At 37.3% G+C, this 20,874-nt stretch overlaps 1 protein-coding gene across 2 annotated transcripts; it reads left to right on the top strand.

Moving 5' to 3' along the window:
- The first annotated feature begins 224 nt into the window (after positions 1-224).
- On the top strand, positions 225-20,023 carry rrp15 (ribosomal RNA processing 15 homolog). Of its 2 annotated transcripts, none has more exons than XM_028820741.2 (5): positions 225-354; positions 2,157-2,401; positions 2,743-2,840; positions 6,090-6,276; positions 19,526-20,023. In XM_028820741.2, exons 1-5 carry the CDS (start codon positions 321-323, stop codon positions 19,643-19,645), a joined length of 684 nt encoding a protein of 227 aa, XP_028676574.1. In that variant the 5' UTR covers positions 225-320; the 3' UTR covers positions 19,646-20,023. The 2 variants fall into 2 exon arrangements, with proteins under 2 accessions (XP_028676574.1, XP_028676575.1); XM_028820742.2 differs by lacking the exon at positions 225-354 and adding an exon at positions 492-525.
- Positions 20,024-20,874: the final 851 nt, after the last annotated feature.

Here is a 20,874-nt window from a genome sequence, read left to right as displayed (position 1 = left end):
ATGTTTATATACACACTCTAGGACAAGAAACAACATTGGTAGTTAAGAAGAAGATGTCGCTGTCCATGTGTGCCAGTTTCTTCCACCGGGTCTTCAGTTCCATGTAGTAGCGGTACATTTCGGTGTCTTGTATATCTGTAGTACTAGGGTGTTGTACCGTGTTAGCCATTATGAATGTAGAGAAAAGCCAAGCAAAATGACACCTTTTGTCTTGTCGGAGAAAGTGGGGCTGCATTCATGTAGCGGAACTCGATGCTTTGCGGCTCAGAGGGGGCGTGCGGACAACTTCGGGGTGACACAGCGTCCACTTCCGGAAGACGATGGCGGCGTCCTCAGACGATTCACATGCAGAAGGTTTGCGTCTCGCACGCATGTAAAATTAGTCCTCATTTCACGGTGTCGTTTTTCTTGCGTGTTTGGATACTTGTAGTGTTTTTATGCCGGCGTTTTGAATACAGCTGTTGCCATTGTGCTGATTTCTGTTCTGTGTAATTTTCAGTATACTTATGACAACGTTTATTCGCGGTAAAGTGCTAATTTTATAGCAAACAACGTTTGGTTGTTTGAACGTGGAGTTCTTGTAGCTTGGAATTTCTATGAAGTTTTAAACCTGCATTTTGTTGTTGATTCTGTGTGATTAGCTGTTGTGCAACATCTCATTAAACGGCAATTCGTGATTTTTTTTTTATATATAAACACAAGTGGCACTCCAAGCTGTAAGAGGAGACGAGAGCATTTCAAAGTTATTGAGTACTCGGCGTACCACAACCAAGCTTTCTTACATCCTGTTTGGCCTCTGTGAATGACGGTGTACCATTCGTTATACCTTTTTGGATTTTAGTTTGTCTTTGTGATTCAAGATACGGTGCGAAATTAACAGAAAGAACAAATGCAGTCCTCCGTTAATGCGGCCTACCCACATGTTTTCGAGCAAAACACCAAACTGGTCAGCGGCTCAGTGCGCTATTCGACCCCGCCGCCTTAGTAATGGGGGTTAGAATGCTGGACTCGTCGGCCTCGGAAATTCTTAAGTGGTAAAGGCAGTGAGACGATGCCCAAGCAATGACACAAAGTGTAAAGTTGAGAGTGGAGGACTTGGCTGTAAAGGAGTTAAGTTCAGGTGTGTGGAGGAAAACTTGGCGTCTTCCTTCTCTGAGGTGGTGTGAGGACCGAGTCAGAGGATGCTGGAAAAGAGTCCAGTCAAATTTGTTGAATTACAGGTTCCACTTTATCTGCCCAGGTCAGATTTTCCTTCGCCAGTGGTCCATCTGGATGCTTATGACCAGCAAATCTTATCGATTGTCTTTATTTGGTTGCACCTTGTTATTCATGTTCCTCCTCCATTAATTGTCATTGTAGTTTCTGATATTCTGGACATATTTTAAGCCCCACTCTATCTTTATAAAGGCCACCTTTTTGATGGTCAAGAGGTCTTTTGAAATAAGTGAGGGAAAAAAACAAATTCTTAAATCTTAATTCTTTCTTCAAATTCCTTATTCTTAAACTTAAAAACTTTAATCAGTCATTCTCTGTGTGTGCATGTTGTTGTGCAGTTGGGTACATAGCGAGTAAGAAAATTAACCTCCTCACCCCATGTGATCCACAGAATTTTCCACAGGGCCTTGTTAGCCTCCTTCTCACTGTCTTAGTATTCAGTGGTTCTTGTCACACACTGGGCTTATAAATGGATATGAGAAACACCGGACACTGAGCTGAAAGTGGACCTTTGTGCATCATCAGCCCACATCTCATTTAAAGGTTTACTTGGTGTAGCTGAGCCATACACACACACATTAAAGGAGAGGAAGGCATGATTAAAATCACCAGACATGGATATGAATGCAGAAGTTGAATGATTGACGTGTCTCACTGATGTTGTGTTTCAGAAAGAAAGAGAGAATCCTTGAGGCAAGCAGCATACATTTACTTAGTTCAGACTTACTTGTCTTTAATGGTAATAAGCCCATCAGTTCTCAAACTGTAAGGAATGATCTGAGTGTTCAGAAGTACAATACTTTTATAATTCTGATAAAACATTGCTGAAATTGTCATTTCCCAATGTATTTTTATCATTTAGGATTCCTCTGAAATTTGCAACAGACACCTTAAAAGAGAGAGTTTTGCTGTTTTAATTTAAATAAATGTTGTGTTTTCAGGCTGTAGCTCTTCATCTGAGGGGTGTGAATATGCAGATGATCATGACGAATCTCCAGACCAAAAAAGTGAAATTACACATGAAGGAGTGCACAATGAAAACATTGATGCCTCCTGGGCAGAAGCCATGGCAAAAATTTTAAATAAGAAAACCCAGCCAAGCAAGCCAACTATATTGTTGAAGAACAAGGAGCTGGAGAGACTTAAAGAAAAGGAGAAGCAGGAACAAGCAGAAAAGCAGAAAAAGGTGACTTTGGAATTTCATTTTCAGTTGTGTGTTGGTAAAGCAAAAGTTGTATTGAAGAGGGAATTTCTGCCTATTAGAATTTTTGCCAGTACTAAAATCAGACTGATGCTTGAATTTTCACAAAACTGATCAATTTGGCTAAATATATGTCAGATATATTTTTATTCAGTTTGCCTTTTAATACACTGTGTCATGTGTGTAACCAATTTAAAAAGGTGAACATTGTGATTTAATGTATTTCCAATAAATTTGTAACCAAAGTGACTTTAGCGTATGGTAAATTTTAATGTCTATAATATACTTCGCTGTTGTAATTTTCCAATCTTCTTTTTATGCCACAGATATGTGAAAGAAGGGACTGGGAACTGATCGGAAGAGTGAAACCAAACATTGTTCAGGACAGAGAGAGGGAAAAGAACCTTCAAAGAATTGCTACCAGGTATTATTAACACATCCTATTAAAGACTGAAAGAACATTCTTAAATTCTTCATTTGTACTTCAGTGGAGATGTTTGTGTGACCAGTGCTAACCTGCAAACAACACATGTAAATTGTCCAAGGTAAAAGTTCTTTTTCTGGACAGCAGGCCATCAAGTACATCAGGTTTCTGTTCCTTTAGTAATTCATCAATGCTATTGAAGTTCATCCATTTGAGTATTGTTGATATTATTTTGAAATCTATAATATCAATAAATTGGTTTAAGGTTTTCTAAAAACTTTATATAGCATGTAAAAGTATTTTTAAATGTATTGAATAATGACTTGAATGTGCCTTTATGATCAAGTTAGCCACTCTTTTTTTTTTTTTTTTTTTTTTTTTTTTAAATAAATGTTCAAACAGAGGACTAAAAGACAATGTCAGTTTGTTGCTAGAAAAGAAAAGATGGAAATTCTTCAATACCAAGCATCTTTTTGCTAGTTTTTAGCGTACATATGTATTTTTAGTGTATCCGTGTTAATTTGTGGTAAAATGGGAAGTGTTGTCAGTTTAAGCATTTAACCACCAGGTGGCGGCTGGGACACATGATTAAATGAGGCATTTTGTAATTGGACTAGAAATAGAAATCCCCAGATGTTCAGTTCATTTTTATTTTATTTTTTTTTAAGGTAAACTATAGATGGAACTTTTGTCCATGACTGGTTTTTTTAATTGAACAGCCACATTGGACTGGGCAATATCAAATTTTTCATTCTATATTTAATAAAAATTAGTATTCAAAAGTCTGTCATGATGTTCAGCACTTATTTTCCACAACTTCATCTGTACGTTAAATAAAACCCACACCGTCTTCATCACTGTTTCTAAGCATGTCTGCATTAATTCTGCCCATGTAGTCTAGCAAGGTTGTGTGAAAGTGATAAGAGTGGGAATTATTAGAGGAAGCATATGGTCAGCAATGTTGTTTGTACTTGGTTTGATTTTCCTAGGAAGACCGTTTAAGCAGTACAGCATCTAAAGATAAAACATGTCACCACATATGAAAAGGTTACTCTGGTGCCTTCAGTTTGCTGTGTTGTCTCCCTACTAAGCAAAGTTGCATGAAATGTTTGCTGTGCAGAGACGTAGCGTATGACCAGATGAGCAACAGTGGGTCGGGGGTTTAAGAACTGCAATGACTACCATATTTCATAACACGCTTTTGCCTGCTTGTACCAAGAATATACTCACACTTTGTTAATGTCAAATATCTACACTAGCCAATAATTCACATCACAGTGGAAGTGAGATGTCGGTGTATAAGCCCTCGTTCCTTTATTTCATGCGCTCTCCGCTACTGAAACATTACAAGCAGGAGTAAAACAGAATGGGGTACACTACATTACAGGTGATTTAATTTCCATATTGATTTTATATTTTTGTTTAGCAGGTGAATTGAGCTTCCTAATTACTGTGATAAAGCCTGTGTTGAATGATTAACTTCCTTAGCATTACGTTTTAATCTTGAAAAAACACATAAAATGTGTTAAATTTTATGGTTTGAAAAATTACATGTTTATTAAATCTCATCAATTCTACTGTAAAATGTGCAAAACCCTAAAAGAACAAAGTCAGAAGTGTAGAAAGTATAATAATGATACAAATACTAATAAAAATAATGCCAATACTGTTTATACTGTCAAAATGTGTTTGTGTGTGTGGAATATCTTGTAGCATGGTGAAATGCACAATCCAGTGTCTCACTCAGAGAATAGTAGTGTGGTTCCTTGCGGATTTTTTTTTTACCAGAATGATCAGCTTTTGAACAGCGCATTGCACATGTGTGGTTGACATGAGTATCATTTTCGGATTCATCAGAATCACTTTTGATATCACTCTCCAATTTCACTGCCTCAGACAAATTCATTTAGTCATCACTGCTCCGTATCACTGTGAAGAGCGTGCGACACTTGAGCTGCTGAAAAACATTTCTTTCGAGATGCCATTATGAATTTATTAGAACATGTACCTGCGCTATTGCCTGGATAACACTCAGATCTGTCATTAAGCAAGACAAGCCAATATAATTTCCCAAGCAATGCTCAGCACTAACGCTGTTGGCATTTTTACAGCCAGAGTAATCCTCTGGTCTAACACGTATTCAAGACGCATCAATACAGTTGCCCAAGTGACGCTAGGGACTAATCCTTTTAGCGCTATTTTTACAGTCTGAGTGGCACTTAGGTCTAACACTAAGAAGTCTAAGTTATGGTGTTTTGTTGTATCCTTCTGTTTAGTGTTCTGTTTCGTCTTTGTGTACTATCCGTTCTGTGTGTTTTGCCTCATTAAGAAACAGTTTGCAGTGCATTAAGTAAGAGTATATAGAATTAAAAATAACACAATTGTTCTAAAATGTTAGCTAGTGTGTATGTGATGTTTATCTCAAGTTATATATTACTTTTCAAGAAAGTGTTCATTGACTTGTTTAAACATAATATGTAGCAGTGTTTGGGGTGCAGTTTTCATGTGCCTTTAATTGTTTAATTATAAGATTTATTTTGTAATTCTGTTTCAAGAATTGGTTTATAACTTGGTTTTAACTTGAGCAGTCAAAAACTAAAAAAAAAAAAGATTTTTCTCATTTTGATGTAGCTTAAGTTCTGTTTCATTACTTTAGCCTACTCATACAAGTAAATGTTATCAGATTGAAGAACTGGATTCTTTATTTAGAAAAAAGATTAAATATACTGTTTGTCCTCTGTACTAAATTTTATGACTCTCTAAGGTGGAAAAAGAACATATGTGCAAATACATAATTTGGGACCATTAAAAATTATGTAAATCATAAAAAAATTGTACAATATATGTATTTACATGTTTTATGCCCTGTAATTTGTGAAGTGATGAATTAAGAGCTTTCTTTCATTACATTATAAACAGCCAAACAGAGTGAGAGAGAGCCTTATTTACCAATTGACACACTGATGTAAGCAAGGCAATCAAAGTATTTATTGAATGCAATAAGTACAGTGGAAACTCAAAAATTAAGTAAAGGAGTTAGAGTGGAATGAGAATCACTTATTAAGAATGGCTATCATTTGTATTTAAGAATGTATTAAAATTCTTATTGCTCACTGCAGTCACTGTTGCAGTTCAGATAATATACTGTGTTATTGTACATTGTTTTAATAATTCATTTGACTGTTTGCTATTAAAGGTTCTGTTAGAAATAGACTGGTTGCAAACATCTAACATTGCTTCTTCATTTAGAGGAGTAGTTCAGCTCTTCAATGCGGTTAGAAAACACCAGAAGAATGTGGATGAGAAGCTGATGGAGGCAGGTGGATCAGAAAGAAAGAAAGCAAAAATGTTGTCATCAGTAACCAAAAAGGACTTTATTAATGTTTTAAGAGGCAATATGAGCGACAACCCACATACAACAGAGAAAAATAAATCGGTAAGTTTTTTTTATATATATATAGTTTTTATTCAGATAGTTACCACGGTAAGGCCACAGCCTATATTAGTTAAGTGTTTTCAGTTGTCAAGTAATCAGACATTTGCTGCAAGTATTGAAAGTGTTTTGATAAGTGCTAAAAAAAAAAAAAAAAAATCTCCATTCTCTTCACTTGTAGCATTAAAGTTTTGGGCACCCTTTTTTCCTTCTCACTCCATCCCTCCTTAACTGACTTGCATGAAAGCTTTATTGTGTTTATTCTGGCAGAGCTGTGCGTAATATGTGGTGCCACACTGAGTACCGTATATTAACCAGTTTTCTGCTACTTTGGCTTAACTAACCTTAACTTCACTCCACCCAATATTCATGTTCCAACCCTGAAAATAAATGGCAGGAAATTTTCTTTCAGATTTTTTACATACCCATGTTAGAGGAGAAAAAATTGGAAAATTTAAGAGGAGTTTTTACCAAAAACTGTACTTTAAATGTTTTTATTTCCATAAGTGTTGGAATAAGCTTCCAAACACCATAGAAGTTTCAGGAACATCCAGGAAAAATTATGAAGTATCTACAAGAAATATTTCTTATTGTACCATTTTGAAGCAGTATAAAAAGCAGGTTTTTTTTTTTTTTTTCTTCACGATTTTACTTTTTTCAAAAAAGCAACCACACCATCAAGAAGCATGTCTGAAAGTGCATGTTCCATGTGTCATAATGACATTATTCTTTCAGAATATACAAGTCTGGTGAAGGAACCATGATGTAAGTGTAAATAATAGCACAATAAAGTTACAACATTGAGCAATGTTTTTACCCAAAAATACATTTTCAATATTGCTTTTACTATCATAAAGGTTGGAATATTCTTTCAAAGACCATAACAATAATACAGTGTGTCGAAATAGTTAGGATCACCATTAAAAAATTAAATGTCTGTAACCAGTATTTTTTTGTATCGTTTTGTTGATTTGTAATGACAGTCAATAAGATTTGAAATGAAACATGAAGAAAAAAAAGTTTTTTTTTTTCTTTATGAGCTTATTTTACATTTCCAAGTACAAAACCAATTATGAAAAGATAACATACAAGAACAATTATAAAAAATACATCTATTGACAATTAAAAAAAAATCACTTTAATGTATGCTTTGTGCCACAGACAGACAGTTTTTGTCCGTTTGAATGCAGAATGGAACCTTGCAGCTCTCACAATCCCTAACGCCCTAAGAGGAGACTTAATTTCAAGTGTTTAAAACTCATGAAGGCAATTAGTAAAGCTGATTGAGACTGTTGCATTAAAATGAGTTCAGCTAGAGCACCGTGATTAAAATTAGGCACATCGGTATCTTAATTTTTTTTTTTTTTTTGGTAAGAATTAAAGTGAAGTTTTTCAGCCCATTTGTCATTAAATATGCATTTTTCAATAGCAACTTTGTGCTGAACATTTTTAAACATCCTTTTTACTTTATTTCATGAGAGGTTTAACCATTGTTAATTTGCAGTGAATATTCTCACAGCAGCCTGCAGAAAGACATAATTAGATGTTTAAGGTGTAACGTATTAACGCTGTCTTGAGTGCTAGGATAAGGTCTAGTGCAGCAGTCATCAAGCTCACACACAGAGCAGAGCGTTGCAGCTTCTGTGACTGAACCAGATATGAGTACCAGTGATGAGCACTTTGAAGATAGACATTTTGCATAGTGCTATTTTTTTTTCTTGTGTGCTTGACAGCAAATAACCCAAATCGCAGAATTTTTGTGCGTTTTTTTTTTTTTCCCCTTCTCAGACCAGGCCAGAGTCCACCTATTGAGTACTGCTGCTTTAACCACTTCCACTTGGGGTGGACGTTTTTTTTTTTTTTTTCTTGATTTTCTGTTATAGTGAGTGGATAAGGATTTTTCTAATTGAATAGCGAGGTGAATGAATGCATTACAAGACATCACAATTGATTTTTCTGTATTCAGTATTATACCACCCCTCTGATTCTTTAGATAATGCTGTAAATGTTTGAGGAGTAATAATGCTTCCAATACTGTCTTAACAGGTAGGCAGAATTGTCCAAGAGTGGCCCAGTCCCTAACCGTATATCCATATATACCTAAACACTCTGTAGATAAAAATGAGACTTTGGAGGAAAAGGTTGCTGAGCAGCGTTTATGAGATACTAACATTAGCACTATCTGCAGAACTTGTGAGTACAGGCTAATTTGAAAAATGTATCTGGGGAAGGATATTGCAGATAACAGTCCATTTTCTCTCATCACAATGGCCTAAGAGGTAGTAGTATTTATTAATAATAATACGTTTTATTTATATAGCACCTTTATTAGGATCAATATGAGTAAAATTGACTGATAAAGAAATGGTGAATACCATGAATTTTACAGGTTGTTTCTGACGAGAGCTTAGCAATATGTCAATAGCAGCAGAGGTAATCTTACAGAAATACCAAACTGTTCAGATGTTGTGCTGATTAAAGGGCTATTAGTTTCCAAAAGTTAAAAAAGCACCTTAATCAACTGAATGAGAAATCCGTTATCCATGAGTTGATAAGTGATAATTTTAAACAGACACTTAACCTTAATGTTAACAAGATATGAATCCAAAGGGAATAAAATACTAATCATAATTGAACTACAGGGCATGACCATCATAGTCTGGATGAAAATAAACTGCTCTGCTGTAAGGTGAATTGTGCAGCAGTAGCTCTTGATCTCTTTTTCAGTGGCATTGTGCAGAAACTTGCCTTCTCTGAATTCCTGTTTTTTTAAATAACTGCTCCTTTCCTTCTGTCATCACAGGCAGGGCGAGGAGGCAGGAATCTGTGTAAGTGTTTTAGATAATGAAAGAAAAACAATGTTGTTTGGAATCAAGGACCACCCCCCAGAGGCGGCTTGTGAAATAAAATGTGTTTCTTATGGAAATGAAACTCCTCTGTTTGGATGAATTACATAATTTGTTCAAACTGATTTTTTTTTTACCTGACACAGGACTCTGTAGTATATCAATTTCACTTCACAGATGGTGAACAAATGTTGAGCTGTCTTTAACAGTAAACGATTTCTGACCTAGTTTGCAGATTACTGTCTTTTAACTCTTTTAAGGCTAATTTTTTTTTGTTTCTTTTCTCCCAGGGCTGAATATTTTTCCAAAAACTAACTTTTTTAAAAAAAAAAACACAAAGCAATTGAAATCAACAAAAAATATTTACTTTTGACAAATGTTACTGTCTTGCATGTTGTATGAGCCTGCATACTCTATGATTTCACATACATATCACATACATTTTACACAGCAAAGTCCTGCAAAGCCTGATCTCGCTCAAAGCAGCCAATTTCAGTCATTGCCACATTGCACTGCTTACAATATGTGTTGCTTTGGTGCCTACTTTTCAATTGTCTGTTGCTGTACTTTCTCACATATATTGTTAGTGTGTACTGTAGAGAGACAAGTCACCCGTTTGCCATCGTGCCATGCCACTGCCACCAAGTTTTCTGAATAAAACTTTGCAGCAGCATGTACCTATCATCACGCGGCATAACCTGTCCAAAGCCACCAGGGGACAAAGCACGTTTGGACCAATGCTCTCTGAAGTTATATCACCAGTTCTGTCCCATCTCTATTTGTAATGCCACAGCGCGCTTCATCTCGTCTTTTGTTGTGGGTTTCCACTTTGAAAAATGAGAATGCGATGCAAGCGCAGCCCGCGATTCAAAAAATTTCTCTGCCTACCTGTTTGTCTCATCTGACAGTAGCTGAAAAGCAGCATCAGGAGAGAGCAGCCTGAAGTAGTTCAGCAGCTGGTGATCTGTCGTGTCCAACAGCAAGCCATGCCGTCTTGTGAAGTCCGGTAGCCCACGGATCAATGTCTCTGTATTCCTCCCACGCGAACTTTGCCGTAGATGCATCGGCTGCACGAATTGTTCAGCTGGCAGCGGATCAGCTGGCGTGGCATCGGCTGGTGTCCGATCAGCTGATGCCGGCTTCTCACTCTCTTGTTCGATCTCCTGATCGCTGTCAATAAAATCCAATTCTGAAAAATCAGAGTCCGACTCCGCGATAATGCGCAAAACATGGTCTGCCGAGTGTTTTCTTTTCTGCACTCGCTTCGCTCCCTTGTGACATGTCGATGCCATCTTGCCTTTGTTTACATTTCGCAACTCACGCACACGCAAGGATTAGTTGCCGAGTCAACGAGTCTAGCATTCCTCCAAGCACAGAGGGAATGCCTGCGACGTGACAGTGAGTTTTGTCGCCATTAACAGCTGATTGTCGCCCTCTATGTCGACTTTTGTCGACATTCGCCCTCAACCCCTCCTGTCGACAAAAGTCGACATCCGCCCTAAAAGAGTTAAGCAACATCAGTGTTTTTCAAAACCAAACCATGAGTGAGGATGATCCACGTTTTCCAATTAAATTGAACAACTTAGATTGCAAGGCTGTTTATCTCCTGGCTCTATTTGCTCACTGAGTTTTAGGCAGCTATGCTAGCTTCATTTGGGGTGAGCTAACCGTGCACACCCGTGCAATAGTCTATCCTGTTAAGTTACATGAGGCAGTGAATGTGTGGAATACTCAATAATGACTAAAGGTGTTCTGTTCACTTGTTGAGAGTATTGTTGTTATCTAAAGGCTTTGTGTTATTGATCACAAAAGATGACATGTACAGAGATTTAACTACATTCCTCGCTTACCTTTAACATGGTGTAGGCCCAGAGATCCACGTCAACCATGAAAAATGAAAATCCACAAATTGACCACTCTTTCCAAAACAGCTCCACTCCCAGAACATGCAACATTTTAGCCTGTTATGTTGCCATACTAAAGATTCATCAGTCAGTGTTTAGCTGCCTTAACATCTGATGTATTTATTTTTCTGGCTGGCTGTTTGTCACACTTAATGATTTTTTATTATTTGATATTTGTTCTGGTGTGTACTCGGCTCCTTGGTTGTTTCAGCAGGCATTTCAAGATAAACTTCTGCCGCTTCTTGGTCAATGGAAGATGCCTGACCCAGCATCATTTCGTTTTGGGATACAGTAATCCCTCCTCCATCGCGGGGGTTGCGTTCCAGAGCCACCCGCGAAATAAGAAAATCCGCGAAGTAGAAACCATATGTTTATATGGTTATTTTTATATTGTCATGCTTGGGTTACAGATTTGAGCAGAAACCCAGGAGGTTGTAGAGAGACAGGAACGTTATTCAAACACTGCAAACAAACATTTATCTCTTTTTCAAAAGTTTAAACTGTGCTCCATGACAAGACAGAGATGACAGTTCCGTCTCACAATTAAAAGAATGCAAACATATCTTCCTCTTCAAAGGAGTGAAGCAAACAAATCAATATGTCTGTTTGGCTTTTAAGTATGCGAAGCACCGCGGCACAAAGCTGTTGAAGGCGGCAGCTCACACCCCCTCTGTCAGGAGCAGAGAGAGAGAGTTAGAGAGAGATAGAGAGAGACAGATAAAAAAATCAATACGTGCCCTTTGAGCTTTTAAGTATGCGAAGCACTGTGCAGCATACTTAAAAGCTGCACACAGAAGGTAGCAACGTGAAGATAATCTTTCAGCATTTTTAGACGAGCGTCCGTATCGTTTAGGTGTGTGAACAGCCCCCCTGCTCACACCCCCTACGTCAGGATCACAGATAGTCAGCGCAAGAGAGAGAGAAAGAAAAGTAAGCTGGGTAGCTTCTCAGCTATCTGCCAATAGCGTCCCTTGTATGAAATCAACTGGGCAAACTAACTGAGGAAGCATGTACCAGAAATTAAGACCCATTGTCCGCAGAAACCCGCGAAGCAGCGAAAAATCCGCGATATATATTTAAATATGCTTACATATAAAATCCGCGATGGAGTGAAGCCGCGAAAGGCGAAGCGCGATATAGCGAGGGATTACTGTAATCCTATCCTGTGAAATCTCTTAATTCTTAGCTGGCTGTCCCTACCTTGCTGCTCAGTGATAATAATTGTAAAGGAATTTTCCTTTTTTGTATATGAAAGCCAGTCCTGGGAAGGAAAGGTTAAGTGGTGCTTTTGGGTTTCTTTGAAATGCCAGTGTCTGGATGTTACGCCACTTATTAAACCAGACAGAATGTTTTGGCAATTGCAGGGAGAGGTGTAATGTTATCCATAATTGTCTTGAGGTGACCAGTGAATACACCATATCACAGAAAATGAGAAATGATTCCAGACTTCTAAAAAGTTAGAAGGGTCAGTAAAAGCCAACAGTGAAATAAAAGTGCAAAATTCTTACTTCTGAGTCACCTTTTAGGGGCGACTTTTAATGGTTTCCTGTGTGAAAAGCTCTTTGTATATAAAATAATTGTGGTGAGGAGTGTGTTTAAAGTGCTGTATGAGCAGAAGGTTACAGGCATAGTGTAGGAAGTAGAGCATAAGTTGTGCTTTATTGTCTGTGAGCTGCAGCTGTCTTTTCTAGTGCAGATTAACTTCATGTTTGTAATAATAGAATGCTGATTGTTATTCAGTGTTTTAATATTAACATGTCACGTTATCAATAGTTTACAATTGCATTGGCACATTACTGATGCTGATAGCATAATTAAAGTTCCAGTTTTTAAAATATTAATGTGTCAGCATATTCTGAGTCAAAGCAGATTCTGTTGGCAGTGACTGTCACCAGCTGTAGAAAAAAAAATCTTTCAGATGCAGCTGATAAATGGAGTTGAACAGACAGATCAGTTTTGTGCAGCCTTTTTAATAATGGATATTTGCATTATTTTTCCCAAATATTAATGGTTCCAGCACTGGAGATGCAAGTCAGTCAGGGCACATTTTCATAATTATAATTATACGGGAGAGGCTAAATATAATATAAAGCATACAATTAAATAATATCACACATATTTAGGTAACCCACCTTGTTTTTCAAAATTGCTGTTGTAACATTCACTGCTTTGTCACTTTCATATTATTTGATAATTTGTAATGTTGTGTAGGGACTTAACCTGTGAGAGAACAATCAAGTAAGTCTCCACAATAGCAGGTCAGACTTTGAATAAGGGAGCCATGTGTGCTGAAGCCAGTTAAAAATTGAGTTGATGTACAGTGCAGCGGACACCACCATAAGCAGCTGTTTAATTGTCATTGAAAGGAAAGAACATTTGTTTTCCCTTTAAGGAAGGACCCTGATCATCTCCCAGTGTTGGCCTTGACCAGACGCCGCTTATCATCTTCATTTTCAAGGGGGGATCCCTGTCCTCAAGTCTTCACACCTCACTGGCTTCCTTCTTTCCTTGGCCAGGTCCTAAATGGACCCTCTAACCTGCTATGCTGCTGTTCTTCACACATCTTTTTAAGCATGTGATGTTTGAGAGTCATGATGCACTTGATTTTACGGAAATATAGGAACTGCAAAATATGCACGCAGGAGCCACAAGTGAAGATTAGACAACAAGGAGCTGGTGCTTGATATGACAGTGGTAGTAAAATGTTAGAATACAGAGTCCTTTTTTGCTTAGTAATTATAGTACAACTTAACAAATTGTATAACAAAGAGTACATATATATATTTGTAATATTTGTGTTTGTCATAGCTGTTAAGTACATATGTGCATTATAAGGAAGATGTGTACAGTACCCTTCTATGGCTGGCAGTTTCTTTTTGTTTAGTGCGTACACGGTATTTACTTTGTGTCATGCATTACACATTTGGGTTAAAAACATTGTAGATGTTTTTAAACAATGTCTTGTTGATATCCACAATAATGAAAGGGTAAATTAAATAAATGAACAATGCTTCCCAATCATAATTAGGTTTGTGGACCCTACACTTTTTTGCGGGGTTCACAGCATATTTGTTCATTACAGCCCTACATAAAAGGCTTTGAATGTCCAGTAGAACAAGGAACACATCAAAATTGGCAAACAATAGAGTAAAACTAAATTGTCTTCATTGGATATAAAGTCAAGCTGCTTGTTGATTTGCTGAACTGACATATTCACTTTGTACCGTAAATACCCGCATATAGGATGATATCATGTATAGGACACAGTGGATTTTTGACTCTAAAAACTATGGAAAAACCTGTGTACCTGTTTATAGGACGCATCCTGATTTTGTGTTACCGGGGTACTAATTAAAAGCTGCTGCCGCCAGTGCCAGTGATTGTATCAATGTGTTTGTGTTAGGCTGGAGTATCTCTGAACAACAACAAAGAGCGAGAAACATACCGGTACTAGATGGCGAAAATGACGTATCGGTGACGTGAATTCAGTAGTCTCCCGCTTAAGTACGCAACTTGAACCTGCGAAGTTTGTGCGTACTTAGCTGGTAGGTGCGTACTTTAGTTTGGCCACTCCCAAACGCAACTTGAACCTGCGAAGGTTATGCATACTTAGCCGCCACTCCCAAATAGCTTGCATTTCGCTATGATGTCAAAGAAACCAAACGGCAATGAGTCTCAACGCTTGCAAAATCATCTCGAAGCTAAGCAAAACGTCTGTACCCAGTAAGAGGGCCATAGCGTGCTCTCGACATCGAGGATTAGCTGCTCTGCTCTGAAGTTCAAATTGAAGCTGATGATACATTCAATGATCTTAAGAAATCGTTTGAATCCTTTCAGAGCAAGATCCGGGCTGTCTCCCTCAAAGCCAAATGCAAGAAACTTCAAAACCTTCGCCAAATGACGATTCATGACATGTTTAACTAATAAATCTTGAACACAGAATTTTAGGGAAAAATATGCGTACTTAACTGGGATGCATACTTAAACGAGTGCGTACTTAAGCGGGAGGCTACTGTATTCAAAATAAAACAATTTCCAAATGTTACAATAAGGCATACAGGTGGATGTATAGTAAAATGAGCTTTCAAATGCCGTGTCATTCTCCAAAATCGATACAGTATTAGCAACGCTACATCTGAAAAATACTTTCATTTGAAATGGTGTGAAATGCCAGTGCGGGGGCAACGGCTAATTGCGCATGGACTGAGGCATACCCCGGTAGCTACAATTGCAGCACTGCTAACTGACTGTTGCTTGAAAACAAACCTTGAAATTCAAATTGGATTCAAACCACTCCTCTCTGTCCCCGTCACACAGCCATCGAAGGCGAAGGAGAGGCACTGACACATGCGCACACGATCATGAAGTCCAATATCCCATTACGTAGTTTTAAAGACGTAGCTGTTCATTATTACCCAGTCAACATGTCGAAGACAACATGACAGAGCTATACTGAAAAATTTAAACTGGAAGTGATCACGTATGCGAAAGAAAACGGGAACCGGGCAGCTGAGCAGCAGTTTGGTCCAACAGAATGCGTAATCAGAAAATGGAGAAAAGCCGAAAGTACCATCAAAGAAATGCGAAAAGTAGAGAGGGCGAACAGAGGCTCGTTTGGGTATCGCTGTGTGCAGCGTGTAAAATAGTTTGCATGTGTGGTAGCAGAAAGGTACCGTAATCACGTTTGGGAATCGCTGTGTGCAGTGTAGGGGTGGGCGGTATGACCAAAATTCTATATCACGGTATTTTTCTAAATTATCCCGGTTTCACAGTATTTGACGGTATTTTTTTCCCATGCATGAGTGGATGTTAAGCACATTTTCCACTGCAATTACTGGCTAAGTACATTGTACAAAAAAAAAACATTTTAATGTGCACACAAGTATTAATACAGGTTTGCATTGCCCCATAAAGTGATACTTTTCAAGGGGGTGGCACTAATGAAGAGAAGGAAATCACATTGCATGACAGATGCAGTCAAAATATAGAACCTTTTTATTTAACAAATTTTGCAAAAACTTAAATTATAATTTTGACAACATATTTTCAACCATCCAAAGAGGTATTTAGACTTAGGAAAATATCCAGAAGTGCTTGTCAAAAGTTGTATTGCACTGAACATGTTTTAGAAAAGGAATAAATAAATATTTTTTGTAAAACAACTACACTTTCCATTAATGTTAACAATCTCTGTCCACTGACAAGTTAAAGTGACTTTTAAAACAACTTTACCATCATTAAACTGCATAATATTTAAACTAATAAATAATAACAATAAAATAAATAATTGTATTATTACTGATAGTTGCACTATTACTTCAAGGCTTCAAAAGCCCAGGTGCATTACACAGTATTCACCAAATTAAAATAAAATAAAACAAGTGCAATCTTGGTGATGACATCTTTACCAACTGAACTATCATTTAGGCAAACTGCATTAATATGGACCTTGCTTCAAGCTAAGCTATATACATAAATAATACAACTGCAACTTGCATTTATAATTGTATTTGTGGTATAGCCCTACGGAATCGTATTAGGGCCACAGTGAAGAAAAAAAAAATACGGACACAGGGAAGAATAAAAAAACTATACGTCGAGAATAAAGTCAACATTTCCACTCTATTCTCATAGTTTACTTTATAATTAAAGTAGAATGTCGTAAACTAAACTTCATCCTAAAATCATCGTTTAATTTACTAGATTTTCTCAAACCCCGTCATAAGTTAATGTAGCACATTAAATGCTTTGTGTTGTGTTCCCTGACCCAGTTGTTAATCACTACGCTTCTTAAACTGACTTCCTCCGCACTAATAGGAGACAGCGATCATTATACAGAATCCATTCACTGTATGATATTCCTGCTCTCTGAAAATTTAGAATTTATATCATTTATTTATATCAAGTATTTATCTTGGCATTCTAAATGTTCAGAGAGCATAAATATCATGTGAATGGATTCTGTGCAGCGATCACTGCCGTTGCCTCCTCTTAGTGCAGAGGAAGTCAGTTTAAGAAGCTCGGGGAACACTTAACACAAAGCATTTAATGTGCTATATAACTTATGACGGGGTTTGGGAAAATCTAGTAAATTAAATATTCATTTTACGATGAAGTTTAGTTTACGATGTTCTACTTTAATTACAAAGTACGAGAATAAAGTGAACATGTCGTCACAATATTACACAGTACCCAGATACATTACACTGTATTGAAAACAAATAAAACAAGTACAACTTGGCTTGCAGTATTATCCAGTAATATAGAAACAGTTTTTATACACCTGACCTTTTAAAACTAAAGCATCTCCAGGCGACAGACGTGACTAATTTTTTTTCGGCTCTCTGTCCATTTTCACCGTGCGGCATACCTATGCTACCGCCCACTATTTGGTGGTGTAGCAGTGAAAAAGAGCCCTAGTGCAACAAATCTGTGTTTAGCGGTGTAGCAGTGAAAAATGTCCCCACTTGAACAGTTTCCCGCTGCGCCACGTTCCGAATGTCGTTTAGGCAATTTAAACCGGTGTTGCGGTATAAGAAAAATCCATATCATAAAAAAAATAAAAAACGGTTTTCGGTATGATCCGGTATACCGCCCAGCACTAGTGCAGTGTGTAAAATAGTTTGCATGTGTGGCAGCAGAAAGGTACCGTAATCACGTTTGGGAATCGCTGTGTGCAGCGTGTAAAATAGTTTGCATGTGTGGCAGCAGAAAGGTACCGTAATCACGTTTGGGAATCGCTGTGTGCAGCGTGTAAAATAGTTTGCATGTGTGGCAGCAGAAAGGTACCGTAATCACGTTTGGGAATCGCTGTGTGCAGCGTGTAAAATAGTTTGCATGTGTGGCAGCAGAAAGGTAATCGCTGTGTGCAGCGTGTAAAATAGTTTGCGTGTGTGGCAGCAGAAAGGTACCGTAATCACATTTGGGAATCGCTGTGTGCAGCGTGTAAAATAGTTTGCGTGTGTGGCAGCAGAAAGGTACCGTAATAATGTTTGGGAATCGCTGTGTGCAGCATGTAAAATAGTTTGTGTGTGTGTGGCAGGAGAAGGGTACCGTAATAATGTTTGGGAATCGCTGTGTGCAGCATGTAAAATAGTTTGCGTGTGTGGCAGGAGAAGGGTACCGTAATAATGTTTGGGAATCGCTGTGTGCAGCATGTAAAATAGTTTGCGTGTGTGGCAGGAGAAGGGTACTGTAATCAACGTTTGGGAATCGCTGTGTGCAGCATGTAAAATAGTTTGCGTGTGTGGCAGGAGAAGGGTACTGTAATCATGTTTGGGAATCGCTATGTGCAGCGTGTAAAATAGTTTGCGTGTGTGGCAGGAGGAGGGTAATCGCGTTTGGGAATTGCTGTATGCAGCGTGTAAAACAGTTTGCGAGTGTGGTAGGAGGAGGGTTAGATTTGGCGGGCGGGGCTCTGTTGTGTCGTGCGTAGTGAATTGTTGGTGGGCGGGGCTCGGTGAATTATATATATAGATGTATAATTTTTGTAATAAAAGTATCCATGTATAAGAGACAGCTGGGTTTTTAGGCCTACTTTTTAATAAAAAAAGTGCATCCTATCTGCGGGTATTTACGGTAATTCTTTTGTGAGACAGCCAATTGATTTACTGTACACTGAAAATTATAGGCAATGCCAGGTTAAGATGTCCACTGTATGGAATTTTTTTTTCATTAAATGCCAGCAACAGTTAAAAAAAAAAAAAAAAAATGCAAAGCAGTGCATTGGCCAACCTCCACATAACCCCAAAAGCCTCTTTTCATTCTGCTACTACGGCCTTGGCCTGTCTGTCTTCTGATAGTGAGCCCTTTGACCCAGCTGTGTTATTGCATTTGGACTCTGCATAACTCTGACTTGAATTGCTTGTTAAACCCCATCTTGGGGTCAATACCAATGGTAAATGTCAGAAGTGTGATGAGCTCTTTCCTAAAATCAATGCATTATTGTATGATATACATTTACGATTCAGGTGCATGTCATTACATGTCAGTGAGTATATAGAAGATGCCTATGGTTCTCTTTTTGAGGTCAAATGATATAATTCACTGAAAGTAACAGACCCTTGTCATTATGTACACATATACTGGACATTAAATAAGCAATATTGTGCCTGGATAGTGTTTCTGTCAAATTATCTAAAGAATGTTTCGCCTTACCCCATTTAACATAAGCTACCAGCACTTCCTTGTAAATGAGTCCCAGTGTCTTAACCTGTCTTCCTAACCTGTTTTTCTATTACAGTAAAGCTGCAATTTTACTCTATTACTAGCAAGATTTTTTCAAGCTTTTATTTCTGCTCTACAACAGTATTTAATAAGGTGAATAGTGGCATGCATGGTGTAAAGTATTTTCAATGCACACTTATTTGAAATTAGTGTGTTACCTGGGGTAATGCCTTATCCATTTCCAATATCTTATAGTGTAAAAGAATGTAACTAATTGAGATTATAGTTTAGAGAGAATAGTAATCAGACTCTAATTCTTTGCTGTTACTGTTTTAGGCTGAAATAAAGAATGAACAAGAGCCATCTTGGAACATTTTACGTGATGATTTTATGATGAAATCTTCAATGAAAGACTGGGATAAAGAAGATGACAAAGGTGAAGATTCAAATAACTAAATAAATATATCTGTAAAACTGCCAGATTTTGTATGTATTAGTATTTTTAACAAATGTAAAACACCAGCATAGAATTTTCTGTTTACATTCTCCTAAGCTGATATTTGAAGGGAAGCTGTATTTGTTCTTCTTAACTTTCTCAGATATTTAAATGCTCAGCAGTCCGTATTAAGCATGAAGTCTACTGTAATACTGAATGGCCATATGCTGACTGCAGGATTCTTAAATACCTTGTAGGTAAAATTGACTTATTTATTTTGAAAGATACCTCTTTTTTTTATATAATTTTTATGTTACAGAAAGTGCAGCTCAAAAATTCATTTCGAAGCATGCTGTCTTAAGGTGCTCTACACATTCTATTAAAATAACTTCTCTAAACTCATTTGTGTTTTTTATGCCCTTTGTGGGCATCTTGTCTTATCAGCTCTTCTTACTTCTTGTTACCTACATTTAAGTTAAGTCTAAGTTCTCCATTTATTAGAATTCAAGCAAACACATTTCACTAGGGGAATTGTTTGCTGTATTGATTTACGTATTGATCTTTTATTATTTGGTGCCATACATGATCCTTTGTTGTAACTGCACTATATTCTCTTCTTCTTCCTCCCCTTTTTATAGCTGTTTCCTTTTATTGTTGAAAGAGATTTGAAATTTTTAAATAATTTAATTTGAATCTTCGGCTCCAAAAGGTACTTGTATTTTGTATGAATCTGTAAATCGCGTTAGCTGCTTTTAGTTTCAATTTCCCATTGATGTTCAGACATTTTCACTTTAGTAGCACTTACACGTCTTTGTTTCAGCCTGATTGTTTTTTTTTTAATGCAGTAGTGCATCACTTGCTTCCATCTATCCATTTTATGAACTTGCTTTGATAGCTACATAGTTGTAGTTAGCTAGAAATGGTACCAGTAGCATTATGTAAGAACTCGTAAGATCTACAGAGTGTCACCCATACACTTTCACCTGTGGTGAGCTGGTTTTGTGTCCTATTAAATCTGCTGTCCCTGCTTTGTTCCTTTCTGATAAGAATGGTGCACTAATATGATACCCTATTCAGTTTTGATTCTTCAACTTGTTTTCTCTCCTTTTATTAATTAAATAATAGACAAATCAGATTGTTTACTCACTTTTTTATATTAAAAGTCTAGATAGATAGATACTTTATTAATCCCAAGGGGAAAGTCACAAATTTTGTCTATTTTGGTACCATTCCTTTGTGAGCAGCACAT

The sequence above is a fragment of the Erpetoichthys calabaricus genome, chromosome 15 (genome assembly GCF_900747795.2).
Source record: "Erpetoichthys calabaricus chromosome 15, fErpCal1.3, whole genome shotgun sequence".
Lineage (NCBI taxonomy): Eukaryota > Metazoa > Chordata > Cladistia > Polypteriformes > Polypteridae > Erpetoichthys > Erpetoichthys calabaricus.
Note: the sequence above shows the minus strand (reverse complement) of the source record. Positions and strands in the feature narration are given on the sequence as shown.

What these genes read in the sequence shown, in the direction of transcription:
- rrp15 (XM_028820741.2), top strand. Translation starts at nt 321, where the DNA reads ATGGCGGCGTCCTCAGACGATTCACATGCAGAAG. An exon ending in AAGCAGAAAAGCAGAAAAAG is followed by an intron (nt 2,402 to 2,742) that starts GTGACTTTGGAA and finishes TTTATGCCACAG; the next exon opens with ATATGTGAAAGAAGGGACTG. An exon ending in CTTCAAAGAATTGCTACCAG is followed by an intron (nt 2,841 to 6,089) that starts GTATTATTAACA and finishes TTCTTCATTTAG; the next exon opens with AGGAGTAGTTCAGCTCTTCA.